At 35.3% G+C, this 24,274-nt stretch overlaps 1 protein-coding gene across 10 annotated transcripts in view; it reads right to left on the bottom strand.

The window, feature by feature from the left end:
- LOC132095467 (poly(rC)-binding protein 3-like) overlaps positions 1 to 24,274 on the bottom strand; it is a 69,039-nt gene that overhangs the window by 11,424 nt on the left and 33,341 nt on the right. For 5 of the 10 annotated variants that reach the window (XM_059500497.1, XM_059500500.1, XM_059500498.1 and 2 more), the window contains exons 6-12: positions 9,527 to 9,693; positions 9,233 to 9,256; positions 9,083 to 9,115; positions 8,740 to 8,856; positions 8,436 to 8,567; positions 3,801 to 3,929; positions 831 to 974 (exon numbers count right to left, since the gene is read on the bottom strand). In XM_059500497.1, coding sequence (XP_059356480.1) covers positions 831 to 974; positions 3,801 to 3,929; positions 8,436 to 8,567; positions 8,740 to 8,856; positions 9,083 to 9,115; positions 9,233 to 9,256; positions 9,527 to 9,601 — 654 coding nt within the window. In that variant the 5' untranslated portion in view covers positions 9,602 to 9,693. Of the gene's footprint in view, positions 1 to 830; positions 975 to 3,800; positions 3,930 to 8,435; positions 8,568 to 8,739; positions 8,857 to 9,082; positions 9,116 to 9,232; positions 9,257 to 9,526; positions 9,694 to 21,787; positions 21,894 to 24,274 lie in introns of those variants that run through there. The other 5 variants (XM_059500504.1, XM_059500505.1, XM_059500507.1 and 2 more) reach the window with 2 other exon arrangements.

The raw sequence follows: 24,274 nt of genomic DNA, 5'->3' as shown, positions 1-24,274 counted from the left end.
CAAAGTGAATTTAAAGTGAACTAAAGTCTTCTAAAACCTCTTATGGCGCTTTTCCACTACACAGTACCAGCTCGCCTCGGCTCGCCTCGACTCGGCTCTGTTTGGTTTTCCACTGTGTAAAAGTTGTAACTGTACCGGCTTCCAGGTACTTTTTTTCGTACCACCTCCGGCGAGGTTCCAAGCGAGCTGAGGCGATACTATAATGTGACGTGAAAACACAGCAGACTGCTGATTGGTCAGAGAGAATCGTCACTATTCACTGCGTCATCATTACACGTGCCAGCAATAGTATCCAGAGAGTATCCAGAATAACCCCGCCATTTTTAAAAAGTTTGGCCAGAGATTGCGTGATATATCCAATATATCCCGAGGATCAAAAACAACATGCACTCGATTTCCTCCATTGTCCTGTGTGTGTGGGTAGCGGGTGTGTGTCGCGTAGAAGATTACGTCACGGCAGTTTCCTGCAGCGTCGCTATGACAATCAGGTACTATTGTGGAGGTACTATCTGCAATGGAGAACGGAGCGAAAAGCGAGCCGAGCCGAGTCGAGTCGAGCTGGTACTGGTAATGGAAAAGCACCATTAGAATACATTAGTGCAGCAGAAATACAAAAACATAAAAAGTATGCATTCTTTTCATTTTCATCTCTGCTTAAAATGGACTTTTTGGATGGCAATAGAAGGCAGACTCTCCTTATTGAGTCCGATCTGAACTCTTATTGACAATCTAAAGCTCCTCTCTCTCTCTCTCTCTCTGCAGGCATTTCCCTGGTTAGGATGGTGTGACAGCATGCAAGTGAGAAGGTGAGAAAACCTGAGTGAACTAACAGGCAGTGGCTGGTGCTGCAGTAAAAGGCTGAGGTTGGCTGCGGACGCCGCCAGCGGGTCGGCTCTTACCTGGCCACCTGAAAAAATGACGGGGGTGGAGGCGGGCTTTGGACGGTAGGGAATGGTGGCACCTTTCGGTGGGGACTAGGAGAGGGGAAGAGGTAAGAGGCAGAAACAGCGTTAGACCAAGAGACAGGTGTAGACAGGTGTGCGTGGTGGAGTGTTTCTGTGTTGAAGTTGTACAAAAGTCAGGCAGGAGCACAGATGTCGTGAGACCCCAGCACTTGAAGATTTGTATTCTCTAGGCTGTGTGTTGTGAAGCTCAAATGGTCTAATCCAGAAAAAAAATCCATAAACCAGGAACAAAGTGGGAAAAATTCAAGCTAAAAATATCAAGGTGGTGCATCAAAAAGTCAACAGAGAAGGGCCTCGAATTGACTTCAAACAATGAAGTACACCATTGTTTAAAAGCTGGAGGTTGGTAAGTATTTTTATTGTTTTTGAAAAATGTTCATATAAAATACAGTAAAAACAGTTATATTGTGAAATATTATTATAATTAAAAATACCTGTTTTCTGTTTGGATATTTTAAAATTAAATTTATTCCTGTGCTAGCAAAGCTGAGTTTTCAGCATCAATACTCAAGTCTTCAGTGTCATATGATCCTCCAGAAATCATTCTAATGTGTTGTAACTGATGCTACAGAAACATTTATTCATGTTGAGATCAAGTTGAACGGTTAATCTTATTTTTATTTATTTATTTATTTATTTTTTGGTCTGTGGAAAAGTTTTTTTTTTTGCAGTATTCTTAGAAATAAAAAAAAGTTAACAAAGTTAAATATAAAATGATAAGATATAAAATAAAATAGAAATAGAATAGAAACAACAAAGTTTAAATAAAATATATCTGGAAATACAAAACTTTCATAACATTATAAATGTCTTTGCTGTCACTTTTGACCAATTTACGGCAACCTTGAAAAATAAACATATGTATTTTCTTAAAAAAACAATAATAATAAAATAAAAAAACTGACCCCAAACTTTTAAACAGTGTATATACCGTATTTTAGAAGTCGTTTTTTAATTAGTTCTGAATTCAAAACAGTAATAACGCAATAAAGGTGTTGAACAGTCATATGCCATGATTAAATCACCTCATCACATTGCATGTTTAATTATAATTATTAATAACTGCATGTTTATTTAAGTCTGAATCAAGTCCAATCTAATAAAAGAGTCGAGAAAGAGAATTTTGCGTTCATTTTCCACACTGGAAATAAAAATGGTTTGCTCGAAAGGGAACACCACCAAATGAAGGCTGAGCAGTATACACTGTTTTAGTTTGCAGTTTCATATGTTAAAAGGTGTATCTGATCACACTGGAAAGGTCCAATCAAGCTGAATTTTGGGAACAATACTAAGTGAACTGATCTGTGCATCTGCAAATGTAAAAAAATTGTTCTAAAACTTCAGCTACACACAAAGGAAGAGACAGTACCTGTTGTAAAGTCCCATGTGATCTGATTACTTTAGAAATATATCTGTGGCTGTACAAGCCAAGAATGAAAAGCATTTAATAATGCCCAATCAGAGCACAATTCATCAATCAGCCCTACACATCATTGGTGGATAAGAATAACATTTAAATCAATAAACTGAGAGAAGTCGTAAGCAAGCCAAAGGAAGCTGTGTTTCATTTATCACAAGTAAAACAATGTAGTCTCTCTTTGGCAGGGTGGCTGTAATGGAGTGTGGCTGTGTGTACGATTGTGCTTCCATCCCATTGTTATTGTCATAAAGAATGGATTTCACCCAAAACAATAATCATCATTACTCAGCATTGTGGAGTTCCAAAACAGACTTACTTTTTCTGAGACACAAAAGGAAAACGTTGTACTGTACGTACTGATAGCTCTGTTCTGAGCAATTACAATGAATGGGGAATACAACTTTTCAGCTTTAAAAAGGAGTCAAAGCCATCTTTTTTGTATCATAAAAATATTATAAACACGACTTATGCACCATATCCAAAACTTCTGAAGCCAATAAGTGAACTTGATCAGCTTATTCATTAAAAAGATCTAAATGTACAGAATAATTTGTTCATTTTCTTCTATATTTCGATGTACATCAAAGAGAAACCGATTATCAAAAAATAAATAAATGTAGTGTGGTTCTATCTTGGTTCTATCCATTGGTTGTTGATTGGATGAAGACGGGACACATGATGTATAAAACACATGCATGGATGAACAGTTCACAGTAAGATCAATAAAATGCATTTAGAAAACAGATACAAAATATTTAAGCATACTTTTCAGATATATGTATTTGAATTGCATATAAAATTACCATCCAGTAGGAATGCATAGTTTTAAAATAAACTAATAAACTAAGTCCAATGTATATTTGTCAGTCATACAGGTAAAAAACAGGTAGGATTTCTGTAATACCATTAAACAACATGTTTTAAATACACAATAACCAGGTTTATCAATCATCAAAAAAATCGTATTACTTTCAATCTCATACATTTTAACTAATTGAATATGGCTTGTTCCTCGGTTAGCCATATCTGAACCGTTCATACCTTTTTTAACTGAATACGTTTAATTTTTACAGTGAACTAATTTATACTAAGCAATCTACATGAATGCATTCTGACTGAAATATGATTATTTAAATACAATTACATAAATAGTTAATAACTTAAACCATGCCATGATTTATTTCGAGTGCAATAATTCTCTTACATGTTTTATTTATATATATGACTGACGAATATGTATCACAAGATTCTTAGTACAGCTCAGAAGTTCAGAAGGTGCTTTATTTTCCCTTTTTTTAACTTCTTGTGTTCAACAGAGTAATGAAAGTCATATGGGTTTAAAACAACATGACGAGTGGTAAATAATGAAATCTTTTTCATTCTTATCCTTTAAACAACACTGTACAACACTGTACCTCCAGCATGACCACACATATCTGTTTGACACACTGGATGATGGCTTCCGGGGTGCCGGAGATTGTCACTGCGCGCTCTGTGGAGTTAGGCAGCATGTCTCCTGCTACCTGCACCTGAGCTCCTGTGGACTGGAGAGAAAAAGAAAAAGAAAAAACACCAGGCTATGATTGCGAGCATCCGCTGCTGATGATGGTGTGATCTGCTCTGAGACCGCACTGCTCTCAGGGGAACGCTGGGACAAATGTTGCCATCTGCATGAATCCGTGTATCATTCGTTCTTTCGTTTTTCTAATTGAAACCAAAAATGGAAAAATAAAAAAACGACTTGTTTTTTTTTATCTGTTTCCAAAACCAAAATGAAAAAACAGATAAAGCTTCGTTTTCCGATTTTCACATTTATGCTAATATCAAGAATTTAAAAAACGGATATCAAGCGTGTGTGTTTCACGTTGGTGTTTTCGTCTGATGCTAGTTAGTGACGGTCATTCTTGAACGATTCGATCATTTTAAACGAATCTTTAATGTGACTCGGGAAGAACGAGTCGTCTCTGGGAGTGATTCGTTCAGTCGCGCATGCGCAAAATTCTATAGTTTCTGTACAGGAATAGTCTAGTTCAGTGGTTCCCAAACTTTTCCATTCCACGACCCACCTAGACAAGTGTAATATATTTCACGACCCACCAAAATATTAAAAAAAAAAAAAAAACAACGAGTGAAATTACTTTAAACCTAATCTTACTTAAAATTTTTATGACAGAAATTAAGTATTTAAGAAAAATAACCATTTTATTTTAGAGTACAACTGAAAATTTCACTACAAATTTACAAGTTTTAATTTTTGTTTACTGGCGTTAAAATATGTAGTGTCCATAAAAACGTGAAGCAGGCTCACTCCAGTGAAGTGTGATCTGCGCTGCTGTGTTTTGTTGCATTCATGATCCTTCCGTGTGTGTCGGCGAGAACGGAGCACAATCCAACACTTTTTTAGAAAAGCATAAGAAGCAAAGCAGAACTATCTAAAACAGTTTGGAGATTAAAATAATTGTGAAATAGGTAAAAAAAGACCGATTGAACCTTTTAATGACATTGCTCTGAGACCTTCAAAACACGCAACGCACACGGACTTAATTGCAATTTGAAAATCACACTAAGGATATTGCAGTTCATTATTAATGTTGGTGGGCTATATCGTTGTGATGAGTGGGTTCCCAGTTCCCGCCTCCTTCTTCCTGTGATTGTGAAGATTTTAATGTTTTACACTGGTGCCGAAGCCAGGGAGGAAGGAGGGGCGCGCTGCCGAAGATCCTTCGCCGCTGGGGTGAATCCGCAGTGCCATCGAGCAGGGCGAAGGAGTCTGCCGCCGAGGGTGCTCGATGTGGTGGGCTGGAGTGAGTTGCCGGGGGGGGGGGGGGGGGGGGGCGAACTCACTCCAGCCCACCGCCTCGATGACTCCTTCGTGGAAAGAGGTGGGAACCGGCGGACAATCAAACAAAGTTTTAATAACCAAATAAACACAAAACAGCGCGACAGCCCCTCTCGGATGACTGCCGTGCACAAATAAAAAACAAACACAAAATAAAACCCAGGCCTGGTCCTCTCTCGTCCTTCACTGTCATCGCTCCTCTTTTCTTTCCGATCTCCTCCGTGGTTCTTGAGACCGGTGAGTGTTGCTCATTTCCCAATCACTCCACCGGCCTAGCTCTGTTCCCATGGCACTAGGCCCCGCCCCACTCGTCACATTCGTGCAGCCCTAGACTGAACTGTGTTAGTGTCTGTGTGTCATTGAAACGCAAAATTAGCTGCAGCCAAGTGACTTTGTGCGACCCACCTTGTTCCATTCCGTGACCCACGAGTGGGTCGCGACCCACAGTTTGAAAACCCCTGGTCTAGTTCACCTGTTTCAGTCAATGCAGTGGGTGCCGGTGTTAGAGAATTGATTAGTTCATCTCTTGAGTCTTTCGGGTTTTCGAGTCGCTCCTCACGTGACAGACCCATAAGCTTTGACCATAGACTGGAGTTACCCTGGCAACAAATCTCTGTGTATATTATTATTATTATTTGTCTTTATGGTTTTAAGTGTATTGCCTTAATGTTTTAATGTTTGTATTGTTTAATAATTATAATAATAATAATAATAATAATAATAATAAAGACTGTATAAAAGGCTTTATCCTATCATTCGTTCTTTTGTCACGTGACGTGACAGCATTGGATGGATGAATTTACATGCTTCCTTACAAACAGGTGCCTAATCATTATTATTATCATCATCATTATTATAATTATTATTTACTCTTACAGTTATTGCATTTCTAAGCTTTTTACTTCTTACAGTTTATAAATGTACAAATTTCTGTCATAATGGTTATTTTCTATACACTGAATGTTGTAACAAAGGTAATAAAGAGTACTTATTAATGAACACATATGATTATGATGGGTTTAATTTCCTTGATTTCTCTTCTTTGAACAACACTTTCAAAATTAATTGGATAAGACAGTGTTTGTGTAATCCAAACTCAATACGGATTTTTATCCCCAATGACTACTTTTCCAAATTTGGTGGTCTCCCTTTCCTATTGATCTGTATTTACAATATTGCTAGAATCCCTTACAATTTAACCAAATTTCATAAACAGGCATTACTTGCATGGTCAATCATTTTTAAGCACGTCTCAGCCGTACCTCATTTGGAAATCTATGTTGGTTGTTTCCTAGTTCTTTAACTTGGAAGGTCTTATTTTAAGTCACAAAAAATTCTTATGTAAATGTAATTTTCCAGTAACTCCCAAAGAATTCTCCATCATCATGGACACTATTCCTAAAGGAGTTGTTACGCTTTCAAGGGACTCATTAGATCATCCAGCACTTTATCTTTACACCCATTTGAAATCCCAGTAGGAAAACTATGCATTTTGTTACATGAAAGTGAAAAAGTGATGTGACATTCAGCCAAGTATGGTGACCAATACTCAGAATTTGTGCTCTGCATTTAACCCATCCAAAGTGCACACACACAGCAGTGAACACACACACACTGTGAACACACACCCGGAGCAGTGTTCATCATTTATGCTGCGGCACCTGGCGAGCAGTTGGGGTTCAGTGCCTTGCTCAAGGGCACCTCAGTCGCGGTATAGCCAGACCAAGACTCGAACCCACAACCCTAGGGTTAGGAGTCAAACACTCTAACAACTAGGCCACGACTTTGTCCAGTATCCTTCATCACGTAACTATAAGATTAGATCGCTTTTTCAAAAGGAGCGTGTAACAACTCCATATGTGGTGTCTTATTGGAGGAATGTGGTTGATCATATTGATGAGAAAAAAGTATGGACTCTGTCTTTGGAATATATAATAACTAACAAGGTTAGAGAAATCTCATTCAAATTGTTACACAGATTTTACCCAGCTTTTTGAAAAGGTTTAAATCAGACATAGATACAAGCTGTTGTTTTTGTGGAGACCCTAATGAAACTGATATACATATTGTTTGGGATTGTCCTCACACACAGCTATTTTGGAATGAATTCTCTAATGTTATCTATCGCAGTGTGCTACAGGGTTTCTCTCTGCTTTTTAAGGATGTACTGTTTGGCTTCTTTAATATTCAAAAAGACAAAATTAATGTATATTTCATTATTAACCAATTATGACTTCTTGCAAAATGTCATATTCACCGCAGTAAATTCACTCATCAAAATCCATTATATATTGTTTTTTGTTTTTTTTTTAAAAGAGGTTCAACAGTATATCCAAACTATTTAATCTTCCAAAAATCTTAAGGCTGTCAAAAATGTTTAATCTTTTCAATGCTATTTAAGTTTTCGATTAGTATTATTTATTTTTATGTTTACATACGTCTGTAAATGGTGCTTCGCATATAATGCCACTTCTTTGTATGCAATATTGACATTACCTATCTGTACTTTTATCTTTGGTACATTGGCATTAATCAAATAAAAAAAGAACTAATCAATTCTCTTTCCGGTGAACTAGAAAAAGGTGAACTAGAACCATATGCGACTGAACGAATCACTCCCAGAGACGACTCGTTCTTCCCGAGTCACATTAAAGATTCGTTTAAAATGACCGAATCGTTCAAGAACGACCGTCACTAACTAGCACCAGACGAAAACACCAAAGTGAAACACACACGCTTGATATCCGTTTTTTTTATTTTTGATATAAGCACAAATTTGAAAATCGGAAAACGAATCTTTATCCGTTTTTTCATTTTCGTTTTGGAAACAGATTTTTAAAAAACAAGTCGTTTTTTTATTTTTCCATTTTTGGTTTCAATTAGAAAAACGAAAGAACGAATGATACACGGATTTGCATGCAAGCATATGTTTCCGTCTAAGTCTTTAAAAGTGAAGAACGAAATCAGCAATGCCGTGATTTCCATACACCAGGGGCCTTCAGCCTTTTTTAGATAAAGCAACTCTTGGTGGATAGAAAGACTGAGCAGTAACTTGATTACACTGAGAACAGGATGTGTCCAGTGAGATGTTAATACATTGTTTTGTATATATTTGTGAGTTTAGTGGCTTTGGCAAGTTCATAAGCCAGTAAAAGAGATCTGACAATCCATGATCAGAAAATAAGACTTACAGCTGGGTAAAGTTTCATACCTCTCTCATTTCTTTGATTTTTGAGCCTCCTTTGCCGATGAGGGAGCCGCATTGACTGGCGGGCACCACGAGGCGCAAAGTGACAGGGGGCTTACTGGTGGCTGGGCTGTTGCTCATGGAGTTGATTATATCCTGAAGAAATGTCAGAAATGAATAATGCAGATAGTAGATAATACAACTTTAATGTGGCAGAAAACACAGAAACCTACAGCACCATTACCATCACATCAAAACATTTATGAATAGTTTCGTCAAAGTGGTTTGTGTTAAGTGAGATTTTCATATACTGTATTCAGGACAGCACCTCTTCAAACTTGTATGCGATCATAGCGAAGGCCTTAAAGATGGCATCTGTGGGTCCAGTGATGGTGACGATCCTCTCAGGGCAGTTTCCTTCCGAGATGTTGATGCGAGCGCCGCTCTGTAGGATGCCAAAAGTCAAGTTAACCCTCATATTCTTGTTCTGCTTTTTTAATTGCTCAAAAACACACTTAAATGTGCAATTTTAATCGGTCTCATTTTTAAAAAGGGTAATAAGTTAATTTCAAATGACTACTAATATTTCTTACACAAACAACACTGAGGTCAGTGGGATTAAAGAAAGTGAAATCTCAACAGAACAAGAGGATTTTGGATAAAACGAATACCTCTTCACGCATCTTCTTGACCGTTTCCCCTTTCTGTAGCAAAAAGAAGAGCGGAGAATTTGATTCAGTGCTTAAAAAAAAACATATACACAAACACAGAGTATTATATATATACTGTATTTATATATATATAATCAGTATTTAGCATACCTTTCCAATGATGCTTCCAACTTCCTGCAAAAAAAAAGAACCAATAAATGATATGAACACGTATATGAACCAGTATATGAACACATTTCCTCATGAAAATGGCTACGTTTTATATTCATTCCTTGTTTACTGAGATTTAATGAGTCTAAAAGGTCACTGGTGCTGACAACCCCTGGTTCACCTTGGCCTGAAACAGTGGGTCAGGAGAGGACAGATCCCTGAGGCACACAGCAGTGACATCACAAGCCCACCCCCATCCACCTCCCTCTGTGCTGCTCTGCGGGCTCAACTTACCTTGCCGTGCATGAGAAGCCGGATGGTCAGGGTCACATTCAGCCCGCCCTCTGACTGGACTTTGTTGGGTTCCATACTAGGAGTGGAGGTGAAGCAGGAATATGGTCACGTGACAGGAAATCCCCAGGAGTAGGACGAGAAAGATGGTACAGCAGCCAACCAGTCACCTGCAGGGGGGGATGGGATAATCACAGACAAGAGTCATGAAGAGCCCATAGACTTCCAAATGAGAAACCAAGATGGTCGCAGAATGCTTGACTCTGCTCAGGAGCGAAAGCTCAGAATTAAAAGAACGCTGTAACATAAAGAATGCTTAAAGAAAAGCATTCTTTATGTTACAGAATGCCTTTTGTAACATAAATGTCTTCTTTACTGTCACTTTTGATCAATTCGATGCATTCTTGCAAAATAAAAGTATTTCTTATGATGTATTATTAAAAAAAAAAAAAATTGAATGCAAATAAAACACTTTGAGAAGAAAGCATACAGTGTTTGTAAAGATTGAATATAACTCCCTAGTCTCATGTTAACATTTATTTAAGTTCTGTGGCCATACATTTTTTGTACAATGTGTTTTATTAACTGGTGAATTTTCATTGAAATTACCTTACTGTGAGCATGACTGCTTTTTTTCCTGATAGTTTTCTGTGATAATCAACATTATGCTGTTAGTATGGACATTAGTAGAATGGTTGTTAGTATTGTATTGAATATGGAAAATTCTTTTAACTCTACACTGCAACGTAATTAATAGCCTTTTGAATGCATAGTTTGAACACAAGAGGGAGCACTTTACAAGTAATTAAAGTCAACTTAATATCATGTTTATTGCCAGGCAGTAACCTCAAAATATTTTCATAATCTATAAGCTGCTGCGATCATTCGGCTTTGCTGCACTGCTGAGCCAAATATTTCATGGGCTATAATGTGAGCGTAAGAAGATGCATGTCTTACAAAAGCGACATCCCAACCAAACTGATCTAGTTAATTACTTATTAATAATAAATCAATAAAAATAAATGCATTAGGAACCTAGACTTTACAGCATCAATGTCCCAGTGCTTAAAAAGGCTCTCAACACAAACACACCATGACAATATTACAAGTAGGCAAAGATAGAATCTGCATAAAATTTACCCAAATAAATATAATTCTACACATTTGGGTCCAAATTAATTCAGTGTTAGTTATCATAGTTATGAAACAAAATTAAAACAACATACATAAAACCCAAATCTCAAATAATTGAATTTAAAAATTTCAATTAAACATTTTATTAAAAACGTATTATTGAGGATCATTTAGTTGCACTTTCAGCCAGAAGCATCAAGTCCATTCAATTCTGTGTGAAACTGCAGATTTCTATGGGTTTACCATAAACAAGGTCATATAAAACAACTTATTTTCCATTTTGTGTAAAAATTCATAATATTCAGCTTAATCGAATCTGTATGTTCTGTCTCTCTGATCCCTCTGATGAGTTCTCATGCTCAGCCGTATAATGAGTATCTGTCTGTGCTCTGATGAGAGGCCGAATCCTAACTCCTCAGCACAGCTTCAGACCTGTCCCTTTTTCGGTGATTTACGCCGACATGTGGGTCTGGAGATCAACAACGATTGAGAGATTGAAACATTAAGCTGCTCCAGTACAGCTGCCAGACCTTCAAATGAAGCGCAGGATAAAGACAGAGCAAAACGTGAAGGATGGTGACCATTAAAAAAGCATATTGAAAGACAAATAGTGTACGCGCTCAAGAAAGAGATGTGCGGAGCTAAGTTTTAAGCATAAATTGTCAGGTTATGTGTAAGAGATGCATAGAAAAAACAGAGGAAGGATAAGAAGAGATTCACAGGGGTATATGAGATGAGCTGCCAGCTGTCCGCAAATCTCCTGCTTAGCACAGATTGCATAAAAAATCTAATCTGAGCTAAGAGCACACAGAAGCAGCAAAACAAATGGACACAAGTGAACCGGCTTGTACTCCTACAAACAAGAGCGCTCAATTTTAACAAGCCCCAATCCTGGGAAAACAAGAAGTGTGCTTAACTGTACTCAAAGTGAAAGTACTTGCACATAATATAATACTTAAGTAATAAAAAGCAACTGTATTTAAAGTTTCTAAAGAGAATACACTTTAAAAGTTTATGAAAACTTGCACATTGTCATAATCCACATCAAATTTAAACTTTTACTCCAAAGTACATTTTCGATCATTGTTTTAATATTTTATAATGTTTTAAAGTGCACTTATTGTGATGTATTGACTAACATACTAAAGCACATGTAACATTGATGATAATTTATCAATAAATCTACTAAACTGCAGCATACAAATACATAAACACAAATGCATTTAAAGAAATGTCAAAAAAGTTAAAGCATTAAAGAAGCGTTATTTTAGTATCACTGACATACTGTTATAGTTTTTATTCATAGTTTTTATTTTTTATATTTTCAGTTTTAGTTCATTTCAGTTTTAATTTCACTAATTATTTTTTACATTGTTACTAAATAGTTTTTTAATTATTTATTTCTATTTCACTTTTAGTTTTAGCTATTACAGTAAATCAAGTTAAACTAAATGAAAATGAGACCTTGGCAATTATCTGAAATATAAAAAAATAAATCTAAGCATACATTTATTTTGTATTCATTTTTTTTTTATTTAAAGAAACTACTTTTTTGTTGTTTTAGTTTTAGTTAACTATAATAACTCTGCATATTTTAGTTTAGTCAGTACCCTATTTCAAAGAAAATAAAACTTATGACATTACATATGAATTTTTGCACATAAACTGATCACCACTTATAAGCTACTACTAAATATTGTACAAACTTAATTTTCTGTAAAGTTGCAATGATTTGTTTTGTAAAAAGCGCTATACAAATATACATACTTAGGTCCTACTTATGTGGGTCACTCTTAAGTTCAACTAACTGTAATTGATATAAATTTAACCTACAATACATTTTCATTTAATTGAATTTACATGCAACTGAGTCTCCTAAAACATTTCATTCAGTTCACATTTAAGTATATCCTTTAAAATTATATTATTTCTGTAATAAGTACTCTTTTTTTCAAAAGTATGCTCATATGAAGCTCTTTTTATGGGAAATCAAAAGAACTCTGAACAAGGTCTTATTCAGAGAACCGATGTAGCAATTCACTACAAGAAAAATGAAGAGAGAGAGAGAGAGAGAGAGAATATAATTACATTGAAAATTGGGTTGCATTCAACACTTGATGCTTTATTCTTCGATGTTTTCATTGTAGAAATATCTTCTGTCATGGTGTGTAGACCCTCTCAAACACAGCAGAATGTTTTGGAAGCCACAACCACATTTAAATGCTGGAGTAAATCCTTTAAATTGCAATAAGGAAGATTGCACTGTATAAATGACATTAGAAGTACCTGAGTTAATTTGTTGCTGAATGTAGATATCATTGTAAGCAACGGGATTAAAAGGAGTGACAACTGTATTTATCTGCTTGGTGACGGAGAGCATACAATCCTCCACACTTCTCCTCATGACTCAGTGTAGTGTTTCATCCACCTCAGATGACTTGAATCTCAAATGCCTTCAAGTTCAACCCCACATGAAATCTTATCTAATTAAATCAGCCTGTAAGACAACAAACAGCACAGAGGCTGTGGGCGAAGCGCGAACTCCTTGTGGCAACTTTACAAATACACCAAATTTGGATTGAGGAAAGACAATCTTATCGTTTATGTGATGCTAATGCTCCATATCTGGTGCTTCAGTGAAAAGCTGCATGAATAACATGAATGTTATTACTTAGATGATCATGTTTAGTGAACCGTTAAGAATGCCTGAAGGACTACATTTTTAAAGTGCTCCTTTCTTTGTATATTTTGAGGTGACATAAAAGAGGCACATGTTATCCTTAAATTCATATATATATATATATATATATATATATACACACACACACATACATACACATACATATATACATACATATATACATACAGTGCAGACCAAAAGTTTGGAAACTATTTTTAACGTTTTTGAGTTTCTTCTGCTCATCAAGCCTGCATTTATTTGATCAAAAATACAAGAAAAAACAGTAATATTGTGAAATATTATTACAACTTAAAATAATAGTTTTCTATTTGAATATACTTTAAAAAATATAATTTATTCCTGTGATGCAAAGCTGAATTTTCCATCATTACTCCAGCCTTCAGTGTCACATGTAACATCCAGTCTATCACATGATCATTTAGAAATCATTCTAATATTCTGATTTATTATGAGTGTTGGAAACAGTTCTGCTGTCTAATATATTTGATGAATAAAAGGTTAAAAAGAACTGCATTTATTCAAAATAAAAATAAAAATTCGAATAATATATATTCTAATAATATATTTTCTTTACTATCACTTTTTATCAATTTAACACATCCTTGCTGAATAAAGTATTGATTTTATTAAAAAAAAAAGAAAGAAAGAAAAAATTACTGACCCCAAATTACTGACCAGTAGTGTATATTGTTATTACAAAATATTTATATTTTAAAAACATAGCATCTTTTTTTTTTTTTTTACTTTTTATTCATCAAAGTATCCTAAAAAAGTATCACATGTTCTGAAAAAATATTAAGCAGCAGAACTATTTCCAACTTTGATAATGAATCATCATATTAGAATAATTTCTAAAGGATCATGTGATAATGATCCTAAAAATTCAGCTTTGCATCACAGAAATAAATGATAATTTAAAGTATAATACATTTAAAAACACTTATTTTAAATTGTAATAATATTTCACAATATTACATTTTTTTTCTGTATTTTTGATCAAATAAATGCAGGCTTGATGAGCATTAGAAACTTCTTTCAAAAACATTAAAAATAGTAATGTTTCCAAACTTTTGGTCTGTACTGTATATATATATATATATATATATATATATATATATATATATATATATATATATATATATATATATATATATATATATATATTTATATATATATATTTATATATGTATGTATGTATGTATGTATGTATGTATATGTATATATATATATATATATATATATATATATATATACACACACACACACACACACTGTATACACACACACATACTAGCAATTTTTGTGTGATTTTTCTTGTGTGGGTGGGTGTCTAGGTAGAAAATAAAATAAAAAAATTCACACAAAAATTAATTGTAAGGTTAATTTACAATTAATTACAAAGAAACGCCAACACGTGAATAAGTATTTTCTTGTAAAACATACTCCAAAAATCTTTATTTGCAATTTTGAAAAACCTTTTTTACATTGACTACATAGTGAAAACTGTGTTTAGTTGCTAAAAGTGTACAGGGCCCATGCAAAAACCCCGGACATCTGAACACTACTACATCTGTGAGCTGATTACAGCAGCCATCAGAGCAAAAGCAATGGATGCATAAACACACTCATGTTACTGTACCTCAAAAGGCATGTGTCCTTTTAACCACTTTCTATTGATGTCGGAGTGTGAGTGTCTGGTACACTGCAAGCACATTTCCGATGCCTTTCCAGAAAGTATGAGCAGATTAAAAATTAGCTATTAAAATACTACACATTTTAATTCTATTTTATGTTAATCGTAAGTCTGATTTCTTGCCGGTGGTAGATAAGCTCAGTTTTTGCTGAAGCACAGGATATAGAAAGTGGGTCATCCCTTCCTCTAAAAAGCTTCTGGCCCCTTCCTCTGTGGTACCTATTGAATTAATCACGCTTTACGCTTGGTCAAGCAGTGCTCCCAAAATGCTCCTTTTTCTATCTCTCTCCACTTTGCTTCTAACGCAGCACAATACTGTCTCATATTAATTCATATAAATGACCAAACAGCCAAACATGGTGTGAAAATATGTTTAGTAAAAAAATCGGTCAGAATATATTAAAACTAAAACTAAATAAATAAAAGTGTGTTTGCATATTCAGTGTTAACTAAACATTCATAAATGGATAGTTCATCCAAAAATTACAACTGTCATCATTTACTCACTGTTTATAACTCACATTATAAGCACAACCATGCATTTATTTCATTTGCAAAGTAAAAAAAAAAGTAGATTATCTGAAAAATGTTGGAGTCCAGACAACATTGGATCCCATTTGACTGATTTAAATTTCAATTAATGAACAAAAACAATGAAAATTGATGTTCCACAGAAGAAAGCACTGTTAGCGTTAACTAAAACTGTAACTAACTAAACCTAAAATCATTTTCATTAATTGAAAAAAGCTCAAATCTAAATAAAGATCAATATGAGATGGGATATTTGAACATAAAATTAGTAAATGAAAATTAAAACGTATTAAAATTGAAACGAAATTCAAATTGAATTTAAATGAATTACGGTGGCCAAAAGAGCTCAATGTGCTGCAATAATACATGCAAATGAAATACATGCAAATGAAAAAAAAATAAAAATAGAAATAAAAAACACCAGCAAATTAAGAAAACATCTTAAGTAGTTTGACAGCACATGTAACAATAGCACAGACCCAACGATGCTTATGAAAATTAACCATGTTTTTTTCATAGTAAAAGTGTAGTAACCATGTTTTACCATTTGTATAATCACGGTTGTACAAATACTATGGTAAAGTATGGTTAGTGTGGTTAATTTAACATGGTTTAACTGCAGTAACACCTTCAAGTCACCTTCAAGTTTTGAAACCTTTATTTATATAGCGCTTTTAACAATACAGATTGTGTCAAAGCAGCTTTACATTAAATAATAAATAATATTTAATAATATTCTAAAATAAAGTTTCAAATATTAAATGGGAAAATTGTCTGCCAATAATGCAAAAACACAATAGTAAACACACATAAATATATAATACATGGGCTAATTATTTATTTATTTTTATAGTAAAACCATGGTTAATTTTTTTTAAGTTCTAAAAGTAGCCAGCTTACATAACATTTCAAAGTTACAGTAACTGTGTAGTATATCGTCAGCTTATTTAGGCTAATAATATTCCAAAAAAAAAAAAAAATTATATGATCAGGATGTTAAAATAAACAAAAATCTCACCTTTTACAGAAGACATTGATAAGCATGTGCCAGGTTTGTCACTTGTTGCGGTTCCCTTAAACTTTTCCGATGTGGTATGTGCGTATTTGCAGCCTGTTTGTGTTTTTGCAGCACATTTGCATTTGATTGTGTTGTGAGCATTTGCAGCACATGTGCTGTCAAACAGATGAAGATGCTTTCTTAATTTGCAGGTGTTTTATTCTATTTGCATGTGTTTTTTCATTTGTAGCACGTTGAGCGCTCTCGGCCACCATACGAAATTTGAAGTTAGAAATTTGTAAGAAGTACTAAATTTACTCAAAATAAAACCCAAATAAAAAATAACGCTAAATAGAATAAAAATGACAAGCACATAACAAATGAATCACAGCATAAATACAAGTTAAATGAAAAATTAATAAATGTGGTAGCACTTTATTTTACAGTCCAGTTCTGCATGTATATGCTATGTACTTGTTATTCTGTAGTAATTGTAATAACTGGGTAATAACTAGGTACTAACCCTGAACCTAACCCATGTAGTATCTTCCAGTACTTAGGTAAGTACACTGTACTTAGATTCCAGTACTTGGGTAAGTACAGGTAAGAGCATATAATGCAAAATTAAGTATTACATTATATATTACATTACACTGACTCAAAATGGCAAAGTTACAACAATTACAAGAAAGTTCTGCAGGTTCACTTCAACCTCACCTGACTCCAAATCTCACAGATTATTGCCTGAATAAACGTTGGTTTTATTGGTGTGTGTTATGACTATTTAAGACTATTTAAGATGATTTAAAAAAAAATAGCTATGCCTTCGCCAAGTGAGTGGAAGTTAGAATAAGTGGATACATGGAGTGTACAAAAAAGACATTTCAAAGAACATTTAAAAATGGTGTTTGTATAACACTGCTAAAACAGGAGGAGAAAAAGAATAACCTTATTTCTTACAATAGTGTGACAGGAGACAGACCCTAAGGCTGCAATTCACTCCAACACAACCAGAAACAAACACCCCACTTCCTCTGCAATTTAAGCAGGTCTGCAATGAGAAAATAAATCAAAATGCTTGTTCAGACCATAGGCTGTTTTTCTAATTAATTAATGCGAAATGGAAAAAGAGGTCTTGAGCATCAGGAGCAAAAAGACTGCATAAACAATCCATTTGTCAAATGCTCAAAGCTATTGATTCCTACTGACCAAAATCACACAACAACAAAAATGTGGCTACAATGGGGGCACATTCAATGAATTTCTCCTTTGACAAAATCATTATAATGAAAAAAGTGAAATACTGGAATGAAAGTATTTTAACAAAATACTCAACCACTAACATTAGAATTATATGAAATGATGTTCACAATCTAATGCTAGCATGCTCTTGCAAACTGCTGACACGATGTCCACGGCTAAAGCATGTTGAAAACAGTAACATTTCTATAAAACAAAGTAAGAAGTATATCCAAGTAAAAAAGGACATTTAGTCAGGAAAATGTGTAGGCTGGGAGTGGATAACAACATGGACACTTCAAAGTCAAATTTTTTTATTGTTTTTGGAATAATGTTCAACAAGACCAGAAACCAGTTAGGGTTTTTCAGGCTATACCTGAATCATAAAGATGTAGAACAGCAAGTGCGCTCCTCTATGACAGAAAGAAGGGGGTAAGTCCCTGTACAAGTGGGCTGGCAGAGGGGCCTGGACAGATCAAGCGCCATGATTTATCGTGTTAAACACTTCACTAGTCCTGTCAGTGTATCAAGGGCGAGAGCTTGACGAGAGGCGACAGTGTTTATTGGAGACACTGGCTCATGCGAGATTTCAGGGCAAATTATAGCCTGAGGCAGTTTGTCTTTTCTCTTGCTCTCGAAATCACAACCATGGGCGAGCACGAGGATGAAAGACAAAAAGCAACCAGGAAGAAGGGAGGTAACGGAGGAATAATCGGAAGCAGCACAGTCATTCTTCAAGAAAGACTGTCAAATACTATTTTCAGAGAGGCCAAAACAAGAGCCAAATTAAATTCTTCATGCTGTCTAAACCATTTTGTCCAGGTTTAACCCATCTTAGTACAATATATTCGGTAATAAAAAAAGAAAAGAAAAAAGAAACATCAGAACAAAACAAAAAACAAATTTAATAAACTGGAGATTTTCAATGATAAAATATCAGAACAAATCCAGATTTTTTTTTTTTGTATAAAAAAAAAATTATATATACAAAATATATATAAATAAAAAACCTAGTTAAATTTTCAAAAAATGAAAGAAAAAAAAACATTAGCAGAAATCTTGCAATCTTGCAACAAACATTTTTAAAAAATATGTATAAAAAAAACAAATTTAACACTAGCAGGCCCAAACATCCCTTTGAATGTTTTTTATTTATTTATTTATTATAAGCTAATTGGGGAAAAAATTCAAATAGTTTAATTTAAAAAAATCCCCAAAACAGGGCAGAAAACATGAAAAAAAAAGAAAAGAAAAAAGATTTAAATTACAGTTGTGTGTAAAGAAAAACAAGAGGATTAAATGTTGCATGTGTATGCAACAGAATAATATGATTTCAAACAGGATTATAAACCAGAACAGAACACGTCCACTGAGATCAAAAAGATCAAATAGAAAAAAAGTCAGTCTTTATAGACATGCAGACAATAACATTCTGTATTTTCTAATAAACAAATAGCAGCTGAAATGCTCAATCTGAAGAAAAAATAAAAATAAAAAATGAAACACTGATGTATGTAAATAAGTAGAACAGACCACACAACTTCTGATGTTTTGACTCTCACATTCACAAGATTAGTAGAAATTACAAATTTTAAGATTTGTATTATGATTGAGAGAGGATAGAGAGGATATTCTTTCTGTGATGAGGTCCTTATGATGGGTCATCGCTAACCGTGGGGAGGAATTAAATTAAAACCTCTGAATGAAGAGCAGGGCGGGAGCATTTGATCTACAGCGTTTTATAAACACAGAAAACACAAAGCAATATAACAGGCACCAGAAGAAAATGCTAAATATAATCTGAGTCCACCCACCGTCATCTGGCCTGCCCTAATCCTCCAAGGCAGTCATTACATCCAAACATAAATCAGCCATAAGCTTGCTTCATAATTCCACGCTATAAGGAGAATTTCACTGCAGAAAGTGCTGCTTTCATCCTAAATGTCATAAAATACTCAGAATGAACTTATGAACCCTTTCATGGCAACTCAGTTTGAGTGTCAAATACTATATTATGTATTTTGTACTTTTTTTTCAACTCACAATTGAATTTTTAAGATAAATTTTCATCAGGACAGCATTTTTGAAATTTCATGAGTAGGTTTTTTTTTTTTTTGCTGTGTTGCATTTTCTATAGTTCAAAAGAAAAGGGAAAATGTTAAAAAAATAGTCGCCCAAAAAAATTACCCATTATTAATTACTCATAACAAAATTTACGTTATTATCCAGAAACCCAGAATTCAAAGCAAAAATACCCTAATCCCAAAAGCAAATATTTATTTTAATTTTTTTAATGCAAACAGAAATTTTAATTGGATAATAAATAATAAATTAAATAATGTCTAAAATAAAAAAAAATAAAAAATTATATAATATTTAATTATAGGAAAACTGTCATTTTAAACTTCATTATATATATATATATATATATATATATATATATATATATATATATATATATATATAAAAGACTGAAATTAAAAGGGATATAATGGGCAAAATCCAATTAATTAATTAACAAACAATTAAAAAGACCATTTATTAGGACCAAATCAATTATGCATAAGGTCTAGTCTTTGTTTTCCTTTACTAGAGTCTCAGCTCATGCACATAATGAGCGATCACATATTTTTTGATATAGATCAAGTAATTTGCCCACACACATTTTTGATGGAAAATATATTGATTAATTAAAATGGCCACTCACCAAATACTAATTCCCTAAACACATAATGCAAGCAAACCGTGTTAAAACCAAGTGATAATACAGGCTTTCGTGGTTACATTTTTTTTAGGCACAAGTGTTCCCTGTGGGCATGTGGCATCACCAGGGCTGGGGTCTCTTTGGCTGGGCGTTGTGTTGTGAGGGAGGAGGGGGCACATGAACACTCATATATGAACAACTCTAGAGGAGCCTTTTGTTGCAGTACGCGTGTCTGCAGGGGCACCCTCCCCTACTCAGCCTGACAGGCGGCTCGAAAACTGTCATCCCTGATCAGTCGCCCTAGCCTGGATCTCAACCCAAATTATAATCAAGAGCTCAGTCGCCCAGCAATGCCAATGCAAGATCAAGCAAAACCAATCCAGGGATCTGAGACCCGAGATATCGGTACCAACGAGCCATGCTACGCTAACGGCCTATTTATCGAAAGTGCCGAAATGCTAAATGGAGACACCTCTGGTTGTAAACTGCAATATAAACCTTTGTATGAGAAAATCCCAATAATCCATTGGGAAGATGGTACCATGTCAATATAACCCTACAAATTTAAATTCTCAAGTTGAATCACTCTCAGGTTTAGAATAAAAACTCTTTGTTCTGCTCATAAATGTCTACTAAAAAACTGGCAATGGGTGGACTCCGTACCAACAGTTTTTTAAGAAGAAATCTTTCTGTTTCATTGTGACATATAAAGAACTCGTGACGATAATTGAGGTAACGATGACGAACAAAACTGTGTACCTCTCTAGAATCATTAATCAAAGGGCCGAGCAGCATTTAATGTTGCAAGGTCGGAATCGCAACTGAAACTGACACACAAGTCACAATCCTTCACGCCATACTGTATGCGGCATACAGACAACTGTCAAACGATATACAGATATAGCAAAAAAATGCAACAACCTACAGCAAATAAAGCAAATCAGTTCAAAATATCACAAGCTACTTAGACCACAACAAAATATACTTGTTTCAAGATATTTCTTGAAATGTAAAACCAATATATTTTAATGTTAAATGGTCTATATATATTGACTATATATGGTACAAAACTCTTAGCATTAGGAGACTTGGGACTAAAGGAATTATTCCAGGGGAACATCATACATAAAGACAGCATAAGGTTAATTGTTCAGTTCACTGAAATACAGAACGCCGTTCCTTACGGCCATTCATAACTAACCAGGCCACAATGTTATATCAAAATATGTATTAAAAATCACATCTGAAAACATAAAAATATTTACCTTCACAGAGCTCTTAACCGATGGCCACCAATACTGACGTTCGGAAAGGACTGAAATTAAAAACCACAGAGGGAAAATGATTTCTCCAGTGATCTCTCGCTCAACCCCAATGGAACGGCACCATTTGATTGGTCCTGCTATGAGGTCATGTGGGTGAGGCGCTGAACACGTGATCCCACACTGGATACAATGCGCAAAAGGCAAAAAATGCCTAAATCCAAATTTTACTGCACCTAGTCCCTTGTTTGTCGAAGACATTATCACTGCTTGGGCTGAGGTAAAGGTTTTTTGAGGCTAGAGGAGTCCCACTACGCTCATCGAGCAGCCCCAGGGGTATTGGGGTAGAATCGGCACCCAAGATTTCAGCCGTCTGGGTATGTCCAATGAGCGACATGTCAACGAAGCCGTACCCACAACTGTACATGCCCATTCCCGCAGTCTGGTCCAGCCCAGGGTGTCTGGTCACCACCTGTAGACTCTTACATCAGTTATTCTGTCACTAAACTGAATATTTGTCTGTTGTGACATTTAAGATTCAACCTTCATATGCTTTTTTGCCCATTCTACCTACCCCTCACCCTGCTCGGTCCTCGTTTTTTCTGAGCTGAAAGACGTACAGCATGAACAAAAAAAACAAGCGAGCAGACATGGGCTAAAAACCAGGAGGTTTAAGCCGGATGAGGGGCGGCTTTCCATCAACATCACAATATCTGACAGTTCTTGTGTCTACCAGCCATTTTAATCTGGCAGAGTGAGGAATTATGGGGGGCTCCACTGGCTTAATCTGGATTACAAACCTCTGGCTAATTTGCTTCATCTGATCATCAGAATATGAATTAATCACGAATCACTAGGTTAAAACCCTTAAAATCATCACTTAATAATTGTTACTCAGGCAAATATCTCAATGCCTTTGAGAAAGGTTTAAAAAGTCAAAATAAGCCAAAGTACACTAACAAGTTTAGGTGCTCCCGAGGTTAAGACCAACCTAAAACATCACCTCGAAAGCGTCTAAATTTGAGGCCAATTGAATGGGTGCCTCTTTCATTCTTCACGGAGGTAAATTCAATCCAGTCATTAAAGACAACAGAAACACTAATTCAAAGAGACGAATGTTCAAACATTCACAAAGAGCAAGAAACTTAAAGTGATTCCTGTGAAGTAGTGCAAAACAAAACCATAAAACCCAAGATATACGTTCTTAGTGCAGTTTATCTATCATCCTTACCCTTAGAGGAAAGTTCTCGAGGTTGAGTAAGGACCAGAGATGGAAGAAAGTAGGCACAATGAGAGGAACATGAATGTGCCTAGTCCTACTGTATAAGTAACCTCAACCAATGCCCCCAGCAAGGTCAAAAGGCAGGGTGGGGAGGGGAGGCACAGTTGACTTGTTTGAAGACAGCAATGGGTCCATCAATTGAGCAAGCTAATAGGCCCTGACGAGCATGAAGGAGACAACAATCATACAGAGTTTGAAAGGCTAAAGGTCACCTGATCTCACAGAAAACACAATGAAAATTTGGTAAAGAACATCAAATCAGTCTCTTGTTCTTCAAAGTACCATGCGTCTAACAGAGCTCTGCAGAAGCACTTCCTGGATTGATCAGTTTAACTTTGTCTGTCAGCCCTAATTGAGCCACAAGCCTGCAGGGTTTAATTAAGAAGCTCATTACTGACTGCGTGACACGAGGTCCGCTGTACTGGCTCAGTGCTTTGCTTCGAGAGACCTGAAAAATCCATAAATCGCTGAGCGTAGAGGGAACGTGCAAATACCTATGCCAGTACCGCATGACAGCAGCCTTTTATTTTATGCACTCGAGCAAAATCTCTTTCCCTCAAAGAGTTCTCCAGGACGTTCTTAGTGACAATGCAGGGTCCTGCAAATGCAAAGGTTCTTACCCCAATGCCTTCAAAACACTTGAGGTCAGCATGAGAATGGTTCTTTCTTTCTAAGAGGAAGTGGATGCTAAAGACACCTTGCCCTGGAGGTTTAGAGGAATTCTGTAGTTTAAGTGTATCCCTTGGCCATACCTTCACACACAGGCTGATGATAAGTGGAAAATTCTGTTGCCTTGGGTCTCGGTCACACTGCTGCGTACTGGCTTTTGTCCCTGCTCTAAAAGCTTTTATGCCACCCCTCTCACCCAGACCTAGCTAGAGTCGGTAATGGAAAATTTCGCCTGACCCTCCATTTGGTTGCAGTGAGAGCCTTCAATAATGGGACACCCCTGCAGCTAAAACCAATAGCTTCTGACATCAATTTCAAATGGAACATTCAGGGTGGAACTGTCACCTTTATGGTGCATAAACAACTTTGTTAATTCACAGAGCTAAAACATGCAAGGCCATGCAATGTACAAAACATAACACTTCGACATAAGGAGAACTGTACATCTGTGCTACATCACTGATAAAGTGCAAAACGTGTTGTTAAAAGAATAGTTCAACCAAAAAATTCAAACGGTCTCATCATTTACTCACTTTAAT

Source organism: Carassius carassius, chromosome 19 (assembly GCF_963082965.1).
Source record: "Carassius carassius chromosome 19, fCarCar2.1, whole genome shotgun sequence".
In the NCBI taxonomy this organism is placed as follows: Eukaryota; Metazoa; Chordata; class Actinopteri; order Cypriniformes; family Cyprinidae; genus Carassius; species Carassius carassius.
The sequence above is the reverse complement of the archived record's forward strand: the minus strand, read 5'-3'. Positions and strand labels throughout refer to the sequence as shown.